This window comes from Vulpes vulpes, chromosome 13, assembly GCF_048418805.1.
Source record: "Vulpes vulpes isolate BD-2025 chromosome 13, VulVul3, whole genome shotgun sequence".
Lineage (NCBI taxonomy): Eukaryota > Metazoa > Chordata > Mammalia > Carnivora > Canidae > Vulpes > Vulpes vulpes.
Window position 1 is genome coordinate 101,966,381 of NC_132792.1, and position 22,053 is coordinate 101,988,433.

Consider the following 22,053-nt stretch of genomic DNA (forward strand, 5'->3'; position numbering starts at 1 on the left):
ATCTGTCAGTGGTTTTCTACCTTTCCTTTCGAAATTCATAAGACAGCAGTAAGAAATACTGAAAACAAAGCAGAATAGACATAAAACCTTAAAGCTCCATCTTCAATGAGACCAGGAGACAGGATGTGGTGACAGACCGGGAAGTAACCCCCTGTGATTTGCTAGTGTCTACGCCTTTGTGTCGTTCCCCCTCTCTGCATGCAGATTAGACTTGTGATTTGCATCTAGCCCATAGAGTATGGCAAAGATCATGGCATGTCACTGCCATGAGTAGGTGGTTTTATGTAAGTCTCCTACTTAGGTTGGAGGGAGAGACAAGCAAGCAGCTGTGTGGAGGAAGCCCCCAAGGCAAGGAAATGGAGTGGCTTTGAGCACTTGCATGGCCTAAAGAATCTGAGGGCAACCTATAAAGACAGTAGTGAGTCAAAAGTGAAGACCCTCAATTCTACAGCTACAAGGAAATGAATTCCGCCAAACACCTGAAGGAGCTTGGAAGTGATTCTTCCATAGTAAGCCTCCAGAAGAGCCCATCACTCAGCTAATATCTTGATTACAACTTCATGAGACCCTGAAACACAGGACCTACCTATGCTGGGCTCACACTCCTGCCCCCTGGGTTCAAGAAAACAAATGTGTGCTGTGTTAAGCTGCTAAATTTGTGGTAATTTGTTACATGACATCAGAAAATGAATATACAAAAATAATTCTCAGACAACAAAATATATACCTGGACTAGTAAAATCAGTGGATCAGTGAATTAGGACTAGTGGAATCAAGTAGAAATCTCCTGAGGAATAAAGAAGTAGTGTTTTGAAAAGTGAGGGTGGTGAGAACCTCAGAAAGTACCAATAATAACGCATTCTTTGAAAGTAAGAGCTAAAAAACAAAACAAAACAAAAAAAAAACCGAGAGCTCATGCTAAGGTACAAAAAAAAAGAGCTTTAGAACTTGTTCTCAAATATTGTGTAGGATCTGGAGTAAGTAGTTACCATTGAGTTAGTTTATAGATAAGTGCAAAGAATGCAGGATTATGGATGCCCCATAACTGCAAGAAGCTGAAGAAATAGAGAGGGTCTTCAATTGAGGATGTGACTGTGCCCTCTCTTCCAGAGAAGCTCCTCAACTAGCTGGCTTAATAAATCATGTCTTCTCTAATGCTAGTGGAATTTACTCTTCCAAGAGTGGAAAAAACATCATGAATTGCATTGAAAGGGGCAGGGATATTTTAGGTTAATAGAAGGAACTTGATCAAGGATCACTGCAGGGTGTAAACTATATGATGAAGAGTATAACATTACGATTTAACACATAGCATCTTAACCCTTGTGCCAAGCCATTCGGGTGATTAATCATCAAATAGGCTTTTTGTTTGTTTAGGCTCTTGGACCACTATGGATATGATGCCAAATAGTGATGAAGGTTAAGCTTCTAAATGTAACCTGTTAGTTTATAACCCTCAAAGTATTTTTTGTTTTTAAGAGAGCACAGAAGGGACAGAGGGAGAGAGAAACTCAAGCAGACTCCATGCTGAGCACGGAGCCTGATGCAGGACTTGATCTTATAACCTTGAGATTGTGACCTGAGCTGAAATCAGCTCAGAATAGGACACTTAACTGACTTAACTGACTTCACCAACCAGGCATCCCGACCCTCAATATGTTTTTCATAGGGTTGGTCCAGATACTCAGTTTACTGTGAGGACCTTCACAGTATCATAGATGAAGGAGTCTAATAAGTGATGAAGCTGGGAATTCAAGCCCAATTCTGCCCCTGCACCTGGTAATACTAAATAGCCAAACAAATGCTCACATTTACTGAATGCTCACTCCAGGCTAGGCAATGTGCTAAGTAGAGTTTATGTATGGCTGGGTTAATCTGCAGAGCAATCCAATGAGGTGGGTACTGGGATCACAACAGACTTCTATCCTCTGATTGAAAGCCACCAGCAGACTCAGGGTGAAATCTGACAAGAAATGTAAGAGTTTGTATGTCACTTCCAAAAAACTACTTCACAAAAATTCTTGAGAAATTTCAAAGTCTGGAAATTATGCCAACTTTATGTGTAGTGTTGCTATTAAAGAATAGAAAAAGACCTGCCAGTTAAAACTGCCTCGCATAAAGAATAAAGTAATATATTTGGTACCATTGTCCATTATCTCTGTCTTAAAGGTCATAGTGAAATTAGTGAAATACACAACTCTGCTTGGGGAAAAAACTCAAAATACAAGGATTCTAGAACTTCTCTGATATTGAAAAAAAATTTTTTTAAGTCATCTTACCAACAGAGGTATAAGTGGACAATATATACATATTTATATATGTATATATACATATTTTTATACATATTTTTAAGTGGAAAATAATACTCACTAAATAATACCAATATATTGATCTCTATCCTGAATTTTTAACCACATTAATTTTAAAATATAATTTTAGAAAAATAGCCAATAATCCAAAACTGGGATTTTCATCTAATGTTGGCAAGGTATGAAAAATAAATTATTTTCTCACTGAAACCACCTCAAGTACATTTATTTGATTCATCTTTGGTATAAGCAGCAGCAACAGGAAAAAAGCACTTACAAATATCTATCCACCACACATGAGTTGCACTGAGCTTTTACGGTGTGTGAAATAAACCATTTGATTTTAAAGAAAGAAGAAAAAAAGAAAAGAAAACCAAATTAACTGTGAGCTTGGGTACCACTGATGTAATCATTAATAGATAAAATGCATTAATAATCATTGGATCATACACTAGTCACATTGATGCTTTCCTAAAATATCCAAAACATATTATTTGGACATATAAATAAATCCAAAAGGAAAATTTGCTCTCTAATAAAACAATTTGACAAGTATCATTTCTTCTTATATAAAGGGAATGTCAGTAAACACAATGGAGATGATTTTTAATTTATAATAAATTTAGATATATTGCCAAATTTTATCTCCTTGAGATCTTTGCAGATTAAAATCTGTCTAATCATGGAGAAGACTGTTCTATATATTTATTTGGTAGGCTCCTGGGAGCATGAATATTTACATCTTTTACGCTTCTTACCAGCACATAAAATTACAGAGCTGCTGCTGCAGTGATGAACAGAAATCAACAGTGGAATATAAAGGGCCCATGTCATGATGTAAGGTTAGTAAGGACAGGAAGGCTCTGTTTAAAGGGGCATTTTTCAAGCACCAAAGCCAGAGTGGATTGACTTGAGGTGGAGACAAAACATCAAGGGTAATGTAAATTAGCCAGAAGGCAAACACCAGATCTGAAATCCAACCAGGCTCCTAGCTGTAAAGACATGTCAGAAGGCAAGTCAGATCCCCATTGTCAGAAGAAGAACAAGAGGCCAAATGCTGATACTAGCTGTTTAGGTTCTCAAAAAGACTTGCTAGTTCATGCCTATCTATTTCTCCTCTGCAATATTCCAAAGTCACTCACATGGGCACCACCCCTGTGACACACAAACAAGGGAATCTGCCAAGCAGGAAAGCTAGGATGCAAACTCAGTTCTAATTCTGGGAGGCAGTAACTATAAGACAAAAAGGAGTGGGAAAAAAAGGAAAAGGAGGGGAAGGTGGTGGAATAGGAGGAGAAGAAGAAATGAATAAAAGAAACTGAAGAAGAAAAGAAAATTTTAAAAAGAGAACAAGGTGGCGGAAAAAGAGGAAGAAGAGGACAAAGAAAGTCTTTTATACAAACTAACTCATTTCACCTGTAGCATAGAGATTGTGATAACTCATGCCCTCTAACAGGCTCTTCCCTTATTCAAAGTAAGGTCCCAGGGATCCCTGGGTGGCGCAGCGGTTTGGCGCCTGCCTTTGGCCCAGGGCGCGATCCTGGAGACCCGGGATCGAATCCCACGTCGGGCTCCCGGTGCATGGAGCCTGCTTCTCCCTCTGCCTGTGTCTCTGCCTCTCTCTCTGTGTGTGACTATCATAAATAAATAAAAATTTAAAAAAACAAAAAAAAACAAAGTAAGGTCCCAGACCACCCTCACAACCACAGAACCCTAGGCAACAGGGCTTCCCACTGCCCTCCCTGCCTCACCTCCTCTCATTCTTCCTCTCCTCCTCCCCAGTTCAGCTGTACTAGCTCTACGAATATACCAAGCAAAGTACTACTTCAGGGCCTTTGTGTGAGCTTTTTCTTTCTCCAGAATGTTCTCTCCCCTCATGACAACATGATTTGCTTCTCTTCCTTCAGGTTTTTTGCTCAAATGCCACCTCACCAGGACTTTCTGTAACTCTTAATAAAATAAAAACCTCCCATAATTCTCTTATTCTGTTTTTTCTTAGTATCATTTACTACAGCATGACATTATACACATATTTGTACATTTATTGTCTGCCTTCCCTCCTTTCTTGGGATGCAATTGTTGCAAAAAGACAGACTTTGGCTATTTTATTCACTGCTGCATCTTTTTCTTTCTTTCTTTCTTTCTTTCTTTCTTTCTTTCTTTCTTTCTTTCTTTCTTTCTTTCTTCTTTATCTCCCTTCCTTTCTTTCAATCTTTTTCTTGTGATACTCCATTATTGAATACCTAATACACTTTGGGATCAGAACTTAGTCTTTAAAGAAAACAGTATGAGTGTTTGATCCCAAGAAATGTATGATCCAGTTGGAGAACCAATTAAGTACACACACAATAATAAGTCAACTTTCTTTCTTCTTTCTTTCTTTCTTTCTTTCTTTCTTTCTTTCTTTCTTTCTTTTTCTTTCTTTCTTTCTTTCTTTCTTTCTTTCTTTCTTTCTTTCTTCTCTTTCTTTTTTTCTTTCTTTCTCTTTCTTTTCTTTCTTCTTTCTTTCTTTTGAGTGGTGGGAGGGGTAGAGGGAGAGGGAGAGAATCTCAGGAAGTCTCCATGCCCAGAGCAGAGCCAAACGTGGGGTTCAATCCCATAATCCTGAGATCATGACCTGAGCCAAAATCAAAAGTTGGATGCTTAACCTATCGAGCCACCCAAGCACCCCCCACTGCTGTGTCTTCAGCATCAAGAAATAGGCTCATCATGTGCTAAGTGACCAAGAAATAATTGTCCACGACTGATTAACTCACTGACTGGCCAACTCACTGAAGAACCTTGCTTTAGACAATAAATTGAAGCACAGAAAGACTACGGAGCTTCTCCAGGTTACTTGGCAGGTTAAATACTTTTCCCTGCCAAGTCCAACAAATCTTGTACCTATTTAGAACAGAAATTCCATTCAAATTTGAAAGTTCTTGTTGTGTTATCCGTGGGTTTTTTCTGTTTTGGTTTGTTTCATGTTCTTCTCTTTAAAGCATTGTTCTTATGTTGTCTTAGCCCCATCTATCAAGATAATAGTCTTATTCTATTATTATATGTTTGGTATGTGTGTTGGTGTGTAGACTGGAGATACGAAATTAGACTAATTGGCTGAGATAATACTCTGATTCAATAATTTGAATTGATTCATATTCTTAGATTACTTGGTAAATCTGGTCAGAAAGATGGGCTTGAGGAGCATACAAGTTTTTCAAGAGTCAGCAAATACTGTGAAAAAAGTTGGGGGGGGGGGCACCTTGGTTCTCAAGATCTCAGGAATAGAAACCCTGCATTCTGATCCCCAATTACTATAAGTGGTATAAACTCTCTGAAACTCAGACATAATCCATGACTAGAGACTGAGGGAAAACCCTAAATTTAATCTGACTGATTTAATTTAGATTTTAAAAAATATCTTATTTATTTATTCATGAAAGACAGAGAGAAAAAAGCAGAGACATAGGCAGAGGGAGAAGCAGGCTCCCTGCAGGGAGCCCGATGCAGGAATCGATCCCAGGATGCTAGAATCATGACCTGAGCCAAAGGCAGATGCTCAACCACTGAGCCACCCAGGTGCCCCAGAAATTTACTTTTTTATTTCATTTTTGCCACCCAGCTGAATGGGGGGGGTGATTGAGGATGTCAAGACAAAGACAAATTAAATTATGAAAAAAATATTGACATTTTCTTCATCTGATTTTGTGATCATGGATATAATTTATAGCCTAAGTAAACACATATATAACAGAATTCCTCGGAAATGATATATAATCTTTCTGAATCAAGAGGGTGTGAGGAAGTGAGGGCCTCTTGTAAAGAATACAGTGTTTTGAAAACTGGACTAGAAATCGTATTTTTGCTTCACTCTGAGACACATTGCCCTGGTGGATCAGATGCATCCAGCCTCACCAAGTTAGAATCACAGAACAGAAATGTGACTAACCTGGTTTGATTCCAATAAAATTCACATCACTTTTTTTTTTCTACTTTTTGCTCTCCCTTTGCCTAACATACTTGAGGCCATACTTGCCTCTCCCCAAGTAACCTTATATAATTATATATTTGCTTTAACTTGTCTGTGATGATCCATATTGAGAAAAAAAAAGAAACAAATTTCAGTGAGAAATTGAAATTAGGAATTTCTGTGAAATGCCCTTTAGCTTGGAACCTGTCACATCCTGTCAGAGAAAACTTGCATAGTCTATGAGCCAGAATGCCAGTCTCAGCAGAACTCTATAACCAGTATACACTTTAACTCCACAGATTCAGGTTTACTTCTACGCAGGAAGTGAATCTATTAAAGTTCAAATGTAAATCGATCTTTTAATAAATGAAATGTAAATACACTAACATCACGCAGCATATATTTCCCTTAATGTACATTGAAAAGAAAACAAGGAACCCAATACAAATTATGTGGGAATTTAACAGTTTAGTAATTTATTCAGGTGTCTGCGGGCATCATATTGTATCTGTTCGCTTCCAGGGATGTGAACTACTGGCTCAAAATGATCACAGTGCAGATTAACCTCCCACTGTGCTTGCACAGTACACAGGAGACAGAGAACGATTGTGGACGAGATAGGCTGCAGGTTTTCTGCCAATGTTGGGCTTTTTTCAAAACTGGCTTCCAAAGATCCTTCTGCTCTTGGAGTCACATGGACAACAGCAGTGCCAGAGCCTGGCACTGGCCACATGTCTGTGCAGCCCCAGTGTCTCTACCTGCTCACGCTCAAGCACAGCTTAAGGGCGCGTCCTCCACGCTCCTCCACGCGAAGGAAGCAAGGCACTGGGAGCTGGGGAGGTGCAGGCAAGGGCACCCAGCGCCTCCCACCTCGAGGACTTCTGGCAACGCCCAAAGAACACTGCAAAACCAGTTTATCTTGAAGGGAACTATTTTCCTTTTATTGGTGTTATTTTCCATTGTGGTGAAACACACTTAACCTGAGACCTGCCCTCAACCAAGGTTGGCGCACCCAGGACGGTGTTAACCATAAGCACGGCGTCGCGTCCTCATCGTACATGACAAACTATCCATGTGGAACAGTGACTCCCCGGTCCCCCCACCCAGCCCCTGGCAACCACCATTCTCCTGCCTGCTGATTAGTGGTTGCCAAGAGCAAAGGGAGTGGGGAAAGGGGAAAGGCAGCTTAAAAGGTTTGCTTCTTGGAAACTGAAGGATAAAAATGTTCTGCTTGCACAGCATTCCGAATGAATGTCACTGAACTGTACACTTTCAAATGGTTCAAGTAGAGGCACCTGGCTGGCTGGGCCCCTGCAGCAATGTGACTCTTGATCTCAGGGTTGTATATTTGAGCCCCACGTTGGGTAGAGATTACTTAAAAATCGAATTGTTAAAATGGCTTGAGCAGGTGAATTTTATGCTATGTGAACTTTACCATAATTGAAGGGAAAACAGCAGGAAAGAGGAAACAAAAATCCTGAGGCTCAAATTGATGGCATCAAAATAAGCAATCGGAATAGCGAGACCTGCAAACTTAATCTGGATCCTATTCATTTAAGTCACTGGCCATCTTGTTTTCTGTCCATGCAGCCAACCTTAATCCTAATACAAGAGCCATAAAGAAGTTGTCTGGAGCCAGGATTAACCCTTAAAAAATTTTTAAAATGTTATCACTGCTCATCATAGAAAATGAATACAAAATACAAATCTACTATAATCCATTATCTGAAAAGAATCTGTTTGGATCTTTTATATATATATATATATATATATATATATATATATATATATGCATAAACTCTTCCCTAAAGACAGATTAGATGTTACAGTATATTCAACTACATGATTTTATTGCCTATATACCTGAAACATATCTTTTACTATGTACAGGCAGTATTCTATGTGCTATAAATATAGTAACTCACTTAATCATGCCAACAATCCCTTGAGATTGGTACTGTTATTTAATTTTAAAGATGGAAAGATTCAGACTAAGAACGGTAATAAGTAGCCTTTCTAAAGTCACACAGATAGTAAGTGGCCGAGCCAGGATTCAAACGCAAACAGTCTGACTCTAGACTAGACCGTTTCCCTTCTCAACCGCTATGAGCCAATATTTAATCAAGTCAATTCTCCTGAATGCTTGGAATTTTCTGAATTGTTTGATATCAGAAACAAAATTTCAATAAACATTTTTAAAACAAATATTTAGACATAAAAACAATAATCACAATAAAAGTTCCTGAAATTGAGATTGTTGTTCAAGTTACATTACAATGTAAAGCTTTTGATACATGTCTATTTTGAAATGGGTCAGCAGCCTTACCTTTGTGGGAAAGCACTCACACACCCAGGGAAAAGATTCACTGTGAAATACACAGCACCATAATTTGGTTGTGAACACAGTTAAAAGGTCATATATTCTGTAAGTGACAGAACAAAGACTGGAATACCTCTTGCCCTTTTTTTTGTTGTTGTTGTTAACTCCTAATGTTTCCCCTTGAATATGCTGCTCCAAGTAAGAATGCTATGACAGCATTTTATTTCTGGAACACTCTACAATTGCAACTACCTTCCAATACTTCTTTGCCCAATAAAAATCAGACAGAGAGAGAGGTACAGATTTTTGATATAATTTGGAAAGCTGTGCCCCAAATAGTGATATCCCCCCACACATAGTTTAATATATAGATAATGTTGACAACTTGGTAATGATTCATTCTCTAAAATATTCCCCAGGAATATAAGGAAGACATTATCAAGGATCTATTTTCCTGCCAGTCTTAAGCACAATTTTATAACAGTTCATCTTGGAATCATTTAATCATTAAAGATAGCAAAGACAAGATATGGAGTTAACAGTTTTATTACATCCTGTATCTGCATCTATTACTTTACACATCCCCTTTTTACTTATTTTAACCTGCCAGGTTTCTTTAAAAGCAAAGTAACTTCTCTTAATAGCACACTTAAAGTTCTATTAAAAATGCTGCAAACCAAACCTCACTGCATTTTAGACATTTAACTGCTTCCTTATAAAAATATGAAAAAACAACCTGTACATTTACATTAAAAATTCAAGAATATTCACTGGAAAAAATGAAAGCTATTTTCACACTGAAATAACATAATTTCCCCCTTACACATAAAAGGAAAGAATACCACATGTTAAAAATGTTTACATTAAACATAAGACTTTAAAAGGAAAAGCACCCTTTTAAAAGCCTAGGTCTGAAAATCTAGATTTCAGGGGGAAAATTAGAAAACAGGAAATGTGGCATCAGGTAAACAATTTAGATACACACTTAACTGAACACCCTCTATCTCAGTGCCCAGAGGACTGCATAAGGAAGAAAGTATTCCCCATGAATGCCTTGATTGTTCTGCACAGCCAGTTCGGGCCCATCCTGTAAATGCCTGCAGATGCATCACGCAGTCATGCAAGCCCTTCCCTTGATTCCACACTCCAAATAAGGTGAGGTATGGAGAAAGGGTTGGTGATATTCCCCTAAATTCAAATGGGAGCTGCCTTTGGCCTGAGAAAAGAAGCAAAAGGGAGGGACTGGCCTAAGAAAACTTAAGTAGCAGTGTTGTCTTTACTACCAGTGTCCCTTTGTTGGCTCTCTACTTGCCCTTCAAGGCCTGGGTTTTCATGTTGCTGACTGTCCAAATATCCTACTTGGGCTTGCACTCTCCCCAAGCTCCCTGTGTTCTCAAATGATGACTAAGTTTTTTCTTTCCTGTATTCAAAATGCCTGTTTCTTCTATTAACTTGAAAAATCCTTGTAAGAAAGAAATCGCATAAAAATTAAGTCAAACTATAGGGTGATTGACAGCCTGGAGCATTTGCCACCTAAGTGTTACTGGCAACACTGGGAGAGAGGTTAAAGAAAGGGGACTGATGGGAGGGCTAGATGTCTTTGATTCACTATGCCAGTTTAAAACAGGGAAGTGAGTGGGGAAATGGCATTTTACAATTTCCAGGCTCAAATTAGAACACAGCAAATGGCAAGGAGTCTTAGGATGGTCATGCCCCTCTCAGTCCCTTCAGTAAGATTTGTGCTCTCACCCTGTTCCCTTTATCCCCTGAAATCTGACCAGCGGAATATGGCTATTTGGCTCTGAATTTTTAAAATGTTGGTAGATAAGAGAGAAAAAGAACATGGTGATAGAATCCTTTTTCCAGAATTGGGTTTTAAAAAGCTTTCAGTATTAGCTCCAAGAAAAGCACTGCATCTCTGGAACTTTGCCACTGGAAGTCAGGCAGCCCTAGCTCTAACAGCTTTTGCCAGTTTGTGCATGCAGAACCAAACTGCAAAGCAAAGCTACTGTTCCACCTACTTGCCTCCTTCCTTTCCACTGAAACCAGAGAAGGTTAATTAGCTGTATACGATTTTAAAGAAATTATGCAAATGTACATGAACTATCTTCTGATATGCTCAGCTCTGCAGCACAGACCAAAGGCTAAGAGGCTCTCTTTTTAAAATCCTGGATTCCTACTGTAGGACACATCTACCTTATTTTATCAGATTCCCCTTTGGTTTTCATTTTATTTTAAACGTTGCACTAATAGTTTTATATAAATATATATTTATTTATTTGTGTGCATGTGTGTGTGTGTGTTTACCCTTATAGCATTTCTGTGAAAACTTTCTAAGCCAAAATGGCAGAGAGCAAAGAAGCAATCACCATTCATTTATATGGAAATCTTTTTAGTGTTGTCAGATCCAAAAATTAACCATTCTTCAGCTTTTCTGATACCTTAGGACACATTTTACTAAGGGATGCACAAAATAAATGGAGATCAAGCACAGACGCTTGCAGACGTCATTCAAAGCCCTGGCAATGGATGCTGAGAAACAGTACAGTTCCTGGGGAAGGCGCTTGGCAAGGCGGCTCTCTGCTCCGGGTGCACGCTGCCTCCCTAAGGCTCACTGCAAGACAAGCCCTAAATGCTATTTTCACTTTTTGCCTTTATTCATATAAGTGTAAATCTTCTTCAGGTATCATTAGGTTAGCAAAAACAGTTGCTAATGTAGGTCTTTGTGAAACACAAACTTTTGAAAAGCAGGGGATACCACTCTCTCTCTCTCTCTCTCTCTCTCTCTCTCTCTCTCTCTATATATATATATATATATATATATATATATATATATATAAAGAGAAAGAAAAAGTCAGGTAAGCCTATATTCATATTGAACATTGTCCCCCATTCTTTATTTGACTGTGAGGCTCACTGTGTGAGTTAGCCCATGTAGTGGCAATGTCACAATTCGTCACAGCTGCAAAATTTTTAAGTTAATTTAGCTTTGTTTCTCTTCCAAAATTTTCTTCAATTGGTGATACATAATATTTCTTCTCTATTTTTTAAACTAACGCATGAAGTGAGTATACAACAATGTGATATGAGATTCTGCATAAGATTAGGTGTTAATTATTTTAAGTTTAAACACCCTCTCTTTAGGGTTTTTTTGCAAGTCCTTTGCAGGGGCTCTATCACATGAACAAATCTGAGCAGCACAAAATTTTAAGCAACAGTTTGAAAGATATTAAAATGCTCCGAGGGGTTCTTTTGATTGTTTATAGCATTTTAAAATATTTATCTGCTTTAATAAGGAGCAATTTATGTGAAAATGATAGTGAAAGGAAATGCACACTCAGCCCTCACTGCTACGCATAACTATGACAAGGTCTGTTTCTTCAGAATGTGTGGCACGGCATACTCCGTCTAAGGAGAACATATTCTAATTGCAAATAACTACTATTGAGAGAAAATAAAAAGCCAGATGTGCTAAACTTGCAAATAAAAACATGAAAGTACGATATTAAAAAGAAGAAAAACAACTTTTTCTCAGCATAATGTTCAGCACTGCACATTACCAATAGTAGTCCTGAATCTCAGGGAAAAAGATGTTAAGACTTGTGATTACAATCTCAATAGGTCTTTGGCATTTTTCCTTAAAAATATGATTACAGTGTAGTCTAACATCATATTTTTTAAGACCTTATTGGGGCAGTCAAGTAGATAGACCTGCTCTTCATGATCTAGTTGCTAGCCAGAAGGAAAATGAAATTCTAGTACTCTCTGGAACTACCAACTTGGTGGTACTGATTCTTTAAAGAGCTAAAAAATGTGATATAATTTAACAAAATGTTTGATATAATCCTATTCGACTTAAATCTAAATCTGGAAAAAGAACAGAATTTCTAGCCCACATAGCTATTCTATATTCAATCAAGTACAGCTTAGCTATCATTGGACTAATATTAACCTAACACATTTATTGGTAAAGTGTCTATGAAGAATGGCAGGTCCTTTATAGACCTTAATTCAAATGCTACAGCATGAGATCTGCTAGCTGTCTATTTACTTGGCAGTAAAGAAGACAAGAGACATTTTAACATTTCAAATTCCTTGGAAAACATTAGCAACAAATTGCTATAAAAATACAACTTGGTAAATAGTACAATCCAAAATTTAGAAAGTTATATATTTTTTTCTAATGTATAGATATATTAGAAATATATCTATATGTATCTTTATATATATTAGAAATTGAAATTGAACTTTACAATATCCCTTTGCTTTTGGAAACCTCCAGAATGTTTGGCAAATACATGTCTAATTGTAGCACTTTAACATTATCTCTTTGTGCATGTCTCTGCTAATGTAGTAAATTTGGCTCCCAAATTATTTAAAAAGTCAAGGCCATCTTCTTCCTGTTTTTCACTGCAGCAACCCACAGAACCAGCTGGAGATCCTCTTCCTTCATAGTTATATGTAAGGACATAATCTTGAGATGGCACGTGGTCTTCATTCTGGTTACACAGATGCAATTTCTATAAAATAAAAAAAAAGGATTCGATTATTGTTTTAAACACTCTTAAACATATGAACATAAAATTTATTTTTTTATTTACCTTTTATGTTTAATTTCTAACCAGTGTGTCCTCTAATGGAGTCCTACATACAAAAAATGCACATGATTGGTTGATATCACAACCGTACCACAAAGTCAGTATATTTTACATTTCTAGTAATCAATATAAATTTTAAAAATTACATATATACAAATGTTATATTTAAGTACATTTAAATTACCATTAAATGCTTAATCTAAATTTTGTACCGAGAGGTGAGGCTAACCCACAAAATGGTGACAGTATGCATGGCAGGCAGTTAAGAATTTGATTCTGGATATTTGAACAGTCCTGACTCTGAGTCATATCTCTGCTTAATCACTATGTATATGACTTTGGGCAAGTTACTACACATCTTGAAGTCTTACTTCTAACTCTCCTTATGTCTAAAACAGGAATATACACAGTGACTATCTCACAATATGGATGAAATAGAATACTCTTATTTTGCCCAGCACATAGTAAATATTCAATAAACGTGCAATTAATAAAGTAGGCAAGAATTACCACATTGGCTTCAGAATCAAGTTTCCAAGACAGCCCAAACGTGACAAAAGTAGAGAGATGCACAAAGCATTTCAGTGAAGTTACAAAGAATCAACATCACCCACGTTGCAAAAACCAGGCTTGGGAATGGAGTGGACAAGCATTCAGCTACAGCCATCCTCACTGGCTGCTACCCACCTCTCTGCCAACCTATCAAACTCCTTCGGCTCCTTCCTCCTCACTCCCTCCCTAACTACAGTTTTTCTTTCTTTGGCTTATGTTACCAAGTGCCTTTCTTCACAACCATTCCAGCCTCATATCCCATTACCTGCTGTGCACATTAAAAGACACCCTTAAGAGCACTTCTTAGGCTCCACTATTTCCCAACCTGACCTTACATGAATATTGAATAGAAACTTTTAGAAAAGAGATGAACACTTGAATTTGATGGGGAAAAAAATGCTATGGACATGTGATAAGCCACAGCTGCAGCACAGAATGATGCTATCTTCAGTCCATTAAAGGATTAAGGGTTCTGGTCCACTGTAGGTGTTACAATAGTATCAGTACACTCTGATAAAAAGAAAACTTAGTCCCAGATAGAATATTTAATCCAGTGCTTTCTCTACCCAGGTGGTACATGTACATCACCTGAGGAGCTTTAAAAATAATAATAATAATAAAAAGCCAAACCAATTAAATGCAAATCTTTCAAGGTGGAGCATTTAAAAGCTCCCCAGGGGATTTTGATGTGTTGCCAGGACAAAATCCATGATTTAATCCCTCTTTTCTTTTATATCCTTGCTTTCCCCTGAATAAAAACACTTTATATTTGAATAGTGCTTTTTACATTAAGTATAGTTCCTATAACTCATATTACTTAACATACCCCCTAGAATTGTGTACGGACGTTTTGTTTTCAGAGAGAAATGCAGATTTGATTGGGGGAGTTTTGTGATTAGAGGGAATGAGATTTTTTTTCACATTTCTCTATATTAAAATAGTTCAGGAGGTAAACAACATCTATAAACAGCATGCAACTTTAGTGGTGATATTAGAAATTTCCAATTCTCATGAGATTTTAGAAATTAAAAGAAATGGGACAGATGGGATTAGATCTCTCTTATGTTAAACAATGTGACAACATCGAAGCACAGTTGGTGGGGGCCATGCAGGGAATGACCAGAGAGTGGAAGAGAAAGGACACATTGAAAAATATGCAAAAACATCTGTGGAAACTCTATGTCAACTTCAATTTCCTATTGTTCATTTAAACTGCAGATGCAAAACATTCAGGAAAACTCACTTCACCAAGACGGGGCTGAGTGAAACTATGCCACTCGGAGTAGGTGTATCTGCAGTTGTCCACCTCTGTGGGTCCTCCTCTGCAGGAATCCAGGGTGTGATGATGCCCGGTTCCCCGGCAAGATTCCAGTGTCTGGTGTCCACCTTTCACCATTTCAATGGTCTCCTGACCTCCATTTTTCACTCCTGATCCCATAGTACCGCAAAAGCCTTGGCCAGAGTTGTTGACTGTCTGGGTCATAAACCCATTGGCAGAACACTGAAATGAAATAAAATAAGACCATTTGTATTGAGGAAACAGATTCCAAATAAAATTGTAAGAAGACAAGGGAGAGAGGATGTTCATTTAGCCTTTTATTGATTCATCCATTCATTAACAGACATTTTTGTTTTCTAATTATGTACCCAGTGTAGGATGCAAAGATGGACATGATACCTCAGTGGCTCCAAGAAGTTCTTATTCCAATGAGGCAGAAAAACAGATAATTACTTCAAATACACACACACACACACACACACACACACACACACACACACAGAGTGCTATAGGAACACAGAAGAAGAGCCTTAAAATCCAAGCCCTGGGCAGCCCAGGTGGCTCAGCAGTTTAGTGCTACCTTCAGCTCAGGGTGTGATCCTGGAGATCCAGGATTGAGTCCCACATTGGGCTCCCTGCATGGAGCCTGGTTCTCCCTCTGCCTGTGTCTCTGCCTCTCTCTCTCTCTCTCTCTGGTATCTCATGAATAAATAAATAAAATCTTTAAAAAAAAATCCAAGCCCAGAGAGAATAAGTGGAGAAGACTAGAAAATACTACACTGAGGGACTTCTGGACTCCTACTTGAGAAATGGGAAAAAGAAAGCACTACCTGCAGGAAGGCCTACACGTAAAGGCAATGGAGTACTTTGGGGGCCTTCAACTTTCAACCTGTTGAGAATGGCTACCACATAGAGTTCACAGTGAGAGAGAAAGTGGAGAGGTCACAAAAGGCCAGAGAACATAAAGATCCATATGCCATGCAAAAATTTAGACTATCCTGAAGATCATGGGGACTCAAAGAAGGATTTTAATAACAGGTAAGGGACATATTTTTTACAATAATTCTGGGCAATAATGTAAAAGACTAATAAGAAGACAAGTTGAATATCATGGATACCAGAGAGGTTTCACTAGGTGAAACATGATAAGGACCTAAGCCAAAGTAGAAGCAATGATGATTCAAAGTAGTTGGATCCCATACAAAGTTTACTGGTGGTGAGATGGATGAAACAGCAAAGGGAAGAGTCAGGAATTATTACTGAGTGCTCTGCTTGCTTGTGCAACTAGACAGATGGTATAAATCACTATACCATGTAGTGATGAAGGATGCACTCATGGGTGAGAGGAGGGTGAACAATTCAGTTTTAAACATAATTACTTTAAGAAATTTGAGAAACCTATGGATGCCCAAAATAAGTACATGGATATGAATTGATGAATCAGTAATGATGAATATGTGAGCCTGGAGTTCGGGTGGGGGAGCTGAGCTGGAGCTATAATACTGGAAGTCATCACCATTTAGGAGGTAGTTGAAGCCATGGGAAGAAATTATAACTCCCAGAGAAAATGGTAGACTAAACAAAAAGAAGGCTAAGAATAGAACTACAATCATGAAATGGGCAAAAGACATGAACAGAAATCTCACAGAGGAAGACATAGACATGGCCAACACGCACATGAGAAAATGCTCTGCATCACTTGCCATCAGGGAAACACAAACAAAACCACAATGAGATACCACTTCACATCAGTGAGAATGGGGAAAATTAACAAGACAGGAAATCACAAATGTTGGAGAGGATGTGGAGAAAGGGGAACCCTCTTACACTGTTGGTGGGAATGTGAACTGGAGGTTCCTCAAAGAGTTAAAAATAGATCTGCCCTACGACCCAGCAATTGCACTGCTGGGGATAGATACAGATGCAGTGAAACACCGGGACACCTGCACCCTGATGTTTATAGCAGCAATGTCCACAATAGCCAAACTGTGGAAGGAGCCCCGGTCCATCGAAAGATGAATGGATAAAGAAGCTGTGGTCTATGTATACAATGGAATATTACTCAGCCATTAGAAACGACAAATACCCACCATTTGCTTCAATGTGGATGGACCTGGAGGGTATTATGCTGAGTGAAGTAAGTCAATCAGAAAAGGACAAACATTATATGGTCTCATTCATTTGGGGAATATAAAAATTAGTGAAAGGGAATAAAGGGAAATGAGAGAAAATGAGTGAAAATATCAGAAAGGGTGACAAAACATGAGAGACTCCTAACTCTGGGAAACGAACAAGGGGTAGTAGAAGGGGAGGTCGGCAGGGGGTTGGGGTAACTGGGTGATGGGCACTGAGGGGGGCACTTGGCAGGATGAACACTGGGTGTTATGCGGTATGTTGGCAAATTGAACTCTAATAAAAAAAATTTTTTTTAAAAAGAATAGAACCACAAGGAAAACAAAACAAAACAAAACAAAACAAAACATGTTTTAAGGGTGGATAAGTGAATTAGAGGACAGAACTGATCTGAAATAGCTATTGAGAGAACAGAGGAACCCAAGAGGCACAACTCTGAAGTCATGCAGAGAGGATTAGCGTAAGGAGAAAACATCAAAGTAGTTTAAGAACTGGTTCAAATAAAGTAATCCACCTATTAGATTCAAGTAAAAAGGTGGCCATTGGTAACCTCTGTCAAAAGAATTTCCAAGAAGTGCTGAATGAACAGGAAGTAATGCCATGGACAAATCAAGTATAATCTCTCAAAAAGCTGTTTCAAAGAAAAAGAGATAAGAAGGGAACTAGAGGAGAACAGAGTCAAGGGAATGTTTGAAGATAAAAAGACTTGGCTAAGCATCGACGAAGGCCGGAACCTTATATGGAACTCTGGGCTGTAGGTGGGAAGTCTAGTTAGAGCGGTAACCTCAAGCATGTCAATTCTAATTATAAACTATTACTTTCAGACAAGACGTCCAATAAAATCAGGCTCCATTGTGCCATCTTCTTACCAATTTGCTTTTCTTCTATTTAATATGCAGAACCTCTAACTAAACTGGAAGATTTTCAATTTCAGATGATCTGGAGTTTTGGATATTTCAGAATCTGAAATGTCCCTATAGATGTCATACATAATGTCTCACTGCCTTAGAAAATTATACCAGAGAAGAGAACTGAAAGTAGCCATTTGGTGGCACTGCTACCCCATATTTTTTGCTTGGATTGCTCCTACAGTGAAATTCTATTAACAAAAGAAAAAAAAAATAATCCTGATTATCAAATCTCCTTGATGGTATAGTTTTTGTCATTATACATACATGCTCAGAGATCATGCAAGCTAATACCAGAATTCAAACTAAACTAAAACCAAGGCCTAGCCCACAATGCCATGTTTCACATTCTATTTTCTGTTCCTTCCTGTCACCATGTGCATTCTCACAGGGTATCATATACTCCTTTTCCACACCCATGATTTCCAGATTTAACTTCTCTAGTCCTGACTTTTCAACCAGCGCCTAACCTCTTCTGAACCCCTTTGACTTCAACTTAAGTCCAGAACTAAAGTCATCACCTGTACTCACTGTACAAAAATGAGCTTACATATTCACTATGAAATTCTGTTACATTTTGTAAAAATATACCTAAATCAAACTGCAGTATAAATTAATAATTCTGAGAATTTTGAAAAGTGTTCCTAACAGAGAACAGGCAAAGGTAGGTCTGAGTATGTTATGGTGAAATTACCAATTAATGCCAGCAGCTCTAGTATCAAATGGCAAAGAACAAGTATTACAAATATCTCCATCATTCCCTTCTCAGGTATAAGATAAGAATTTACTAGGAGTTAAAGACTATCAAGGGACTCAATGTATTTTCTGAATGGAGAAATAATTACAAGGTTCCACATGGAGGCATGTCAAGCATAGTGGGCTATGATTTTACGTGATGGTGGGAGGAGGTGAAAGAGGCAAAGTCCTTAAGAAAGGTATCCCAACACAGAGATACAGAAAAGGCTTGAAAGGCTTAATATAAAGTCCTTGTCCTTGGTTATGGCCTCTGTTGCTTTGACTTCATTTTTTATTTTGTTACTCAAAAGCTAACAACCTTATCATTTACACATTTAAAATATTTATTATCCTTATTTTAATTTTCCAGTGACCATTATCCATTCTCGTAGAGTTACCTCCTGCTTCAACTATTGAAAGATTCTAATCCTTTCTCTTTCCTATCCCTAATATCTTCCTCTTCTCACTGATCATCCTACTGACTCAGCATCACACTGCTCCCATTATGCCACTTCTGTGCAGAAAAACCATCACCTGCTCTTCCTTACCAAGAGAATAAATCCCAAGTCCTTAACAACAGCCCCATCTCCTACTCCTCTCTTCCAAATGCCTAACGAGTTTCAAGCTTCTACTGCAAAACAGCATTTCTTCCATTTCAAATCAATTTCTTTACTATTTGTTGAAGAATCCCTAAACTTTGTCATCTCCTTTTTTTTATTCTTAAGGCTGTTTTCCACCTCTATAGCTATTCCCACCATCTTTCTACTTTGAAACCCTTCCTATTCTTTAAGTTACCAAGGCTTTCACCAAGCCTTTCCAGTTGATCCAGACAACACGAATGCACTTAAGTATCACAAGCACCTTTGAAAGACAACAGTTTTCTATCATATTGGTGCTAATGGTTTACTGGCATGTTCCTACTTATTTTTCCCATAAAAATAGATTCCATTTCTCATCAATACTTTGAAATCTTTTTGAGGGAAGAACATGCCTTGTAAGAACTTTTTAAATATACATCTCCCCAGACAAGAAGCCTAGTACAAAACACCTCAGCAGTCTCAAGAAATCTATATGGAAAGAAAGTGGCAATAATCTTCCAAGGAATCTATCCTCCCCCCACATACTTTTATTAAAAATATGTATCTCTTTGGTATTTTCTTAGTTGATCTTGAAAACTTTTAGTAAGGTTTTTTTTTCCTATTATCAGTGGTCAAGAGTCAGAAAAACAAATAATATCTGGAAATGTACATTGTGGAGAACAGCTAGAAAATTGGTATTATAATAATTTCACATCAAAGAGCAAGTTTTAAATCATAACACTAGAGAGTGGAAGAATAAGAATGAAAACAACGCATCTGATTTAAGAAGTTCAATAAATGCCACCTACATAAATATTTGAATATTGACAGATAAAATACTTATGCCTATAAAATCTGACCAAACTAAAAATATAAATATTAACTTCTAAATTAAAAAATAACTTCATGAGAATCAGTACAAGAAATTAAGGGAGATACTCAGAGATAAATACTCATTTTAAAAAATTACTTACCACCTTATCATCTCCAGGAGCTTCTGTGTTTGATATAATTAAGTTTTGCTGTGCTAAATCTTCAGGAAAACCTTTTCTTTTTTTGGCACCAACAACTCCACATACCAAAGTTAGCAATACAGCTGCATTGAAAAAAAAGTTTAACAAAATAATCATCTCTTATTTTTTTATTACCTCAGCTACACAGGAGGAAAACCAAGCCAGTAAACATGGTCTTGTGAATTACCTTGGCCTTTCTAAATTAATAGGCTGTGACTTAGCTTAGACTTTCAAATCTGAATTATATATATATTTTTATTATAGCTCTTTTTAAGAGTTTGAATTCAATCCGTAATTTTAAAATATTTACAATTGTAAGTTAAGTCATACATTTTCAAAAAATTCAATGACATTTATTTAAGACAGAGACTTTAAAGAGATTTACTGATTCCCAAAACACTGATTTGCCTATATGAAAACATGACAGACTTTTCTCCCCAGAACAGATTTATCTCCAAGTATCTTCATTAAAACTACTCTGTAAATGAAATAACATATGTAAAAAAAAAAAAAAAAAAAAAAAAAAAAAACTACTCTGTATTTTGTCTATTCAAAATTTTCTTTCTAAAAAGAAAATTCAGCATACCTGTGGGAGGTTTAAATATGTGATAATTAAATTAGCAGTAATAATAACGACAGTTCTCACAATGTCCTACCAGCCCCTCTATCAAGGGTGGCCAAACTACAGCCCCAAATCCAGCCCACCACATGTTTTTGTATCATTCATGAATTATGGTTTTTAAAATCAAAAGAATAGAAGTTCAGTGCATGTGAAAATAGTACGACATTCAAATTTTAGCCTCCATAACATTCTACCGGAGCCCAGCCATGCCCATCACTGAAATGTTTTCTATGGCTACTTTCCTACTAGAAGGGTAGATTTCATTGGTTACAAGTGAAATCACAGTGTCTGCAAAATATAAAATATATACTAACTAGCGCTTGACAGAAAAAGGGTGCCAATCCCCGCCTCCTCTATGTGGTCCCTTGTTACCTTTCTGGTTCCATGTCCAACCCCACTCTCCTGATCCACTCCAGTCCAGCCACACTGGCATCCCTGTCATGCCTTGACTTCTCCAGCCTCCCTTTCACCTAAGAGCCTTCGAGCTGATTTTCTCCTCTGAATGAAAACCTTTCCCCCAAGTACTGTACTTGGCTGACTCTTTCACCCTTCCCCCAAATCGTCAGACAGCCTTGTCAGTTAGCCCTGACCAAACCATCCGCAGACAGCTGCTGTCACTTGCACTGATCCCTCATACTCACTCACACGTGCTCCACAGCACTACAGCTCCTAATTCTTTTGCTCTATTTTTCCCTCCACGGCATTTCATTTATTTATTAGTTCACTGTCACAAGGCACACTGTTTGCATTTGGTTTTGTCTGTTTTGTTCTCTGATGACTCCCAACACCTAGCCAGTTTCTGGCATATAGTGGCATATTTATTTTGTTGACTTGCAGAAAAATATTGAACACTGTACTATTCTAAGCTCTTCACATGCGTTAAAGCAATTAATGCTCAGTGCTGCCCCCTAACGTAGGCTACTCCAATTATTCCCTCTTATAGCTGAGGAAACTGAAGCACCATTAAGTAACTCGTCCCAGGGTGCATGGGTTGCAAATGGTAGAGCAGGGTTACAAATCCAGATAATTTGGTTCCAGAGTCTTGCTCTTAACCCTA

At 37.8% G+C, this 22,053-nt stretch overlaps 1 protein-coding gene across 2 annotated transcripts in view; it reads right to left on the reverse strand.

Annotated features, from left to right (window-relative positions):
- Positions 1 to 12,654: 12,654 nt before the first annotated feature.
- Positions 12,655 to 22,053, reverse strand: part of DSC3 (desmocollin 3) — a 45,002-nt gene continuing 35,603 nt past the window's right edge. Inside the window, exons 14-17 of one of the 2 annotated variants that reach the window (XM_072732111.1) lie at positions 20,336 to 20,457; positions 14,972 to 15,229; positions 13,180 to 13,222; positions 13,012 to 13,098 (exon numbers count right to left, since the gene is read on the reverse strand). In XM_072732111.1, the coding sequence (XP_072588212.1) occupies positions 13,196 to 13,222; positions 14,972 to 15,229; positions 20,336 to 20,457 (407 nt within the window). In that variant the 3' untranslated portion in view covers positions 13,012 to 13,098; positions 13,180 to 13,195. Of the gene's footprint in view, positions 13,099 to 13,179; positions 13,223 to 14,971; positions 15,230 to 20,335; positions 20,458 to 22,053 lie in introns of both variants that reach the window. The other variant, XM_072732112.1, reaches the window with a different exon arrangement.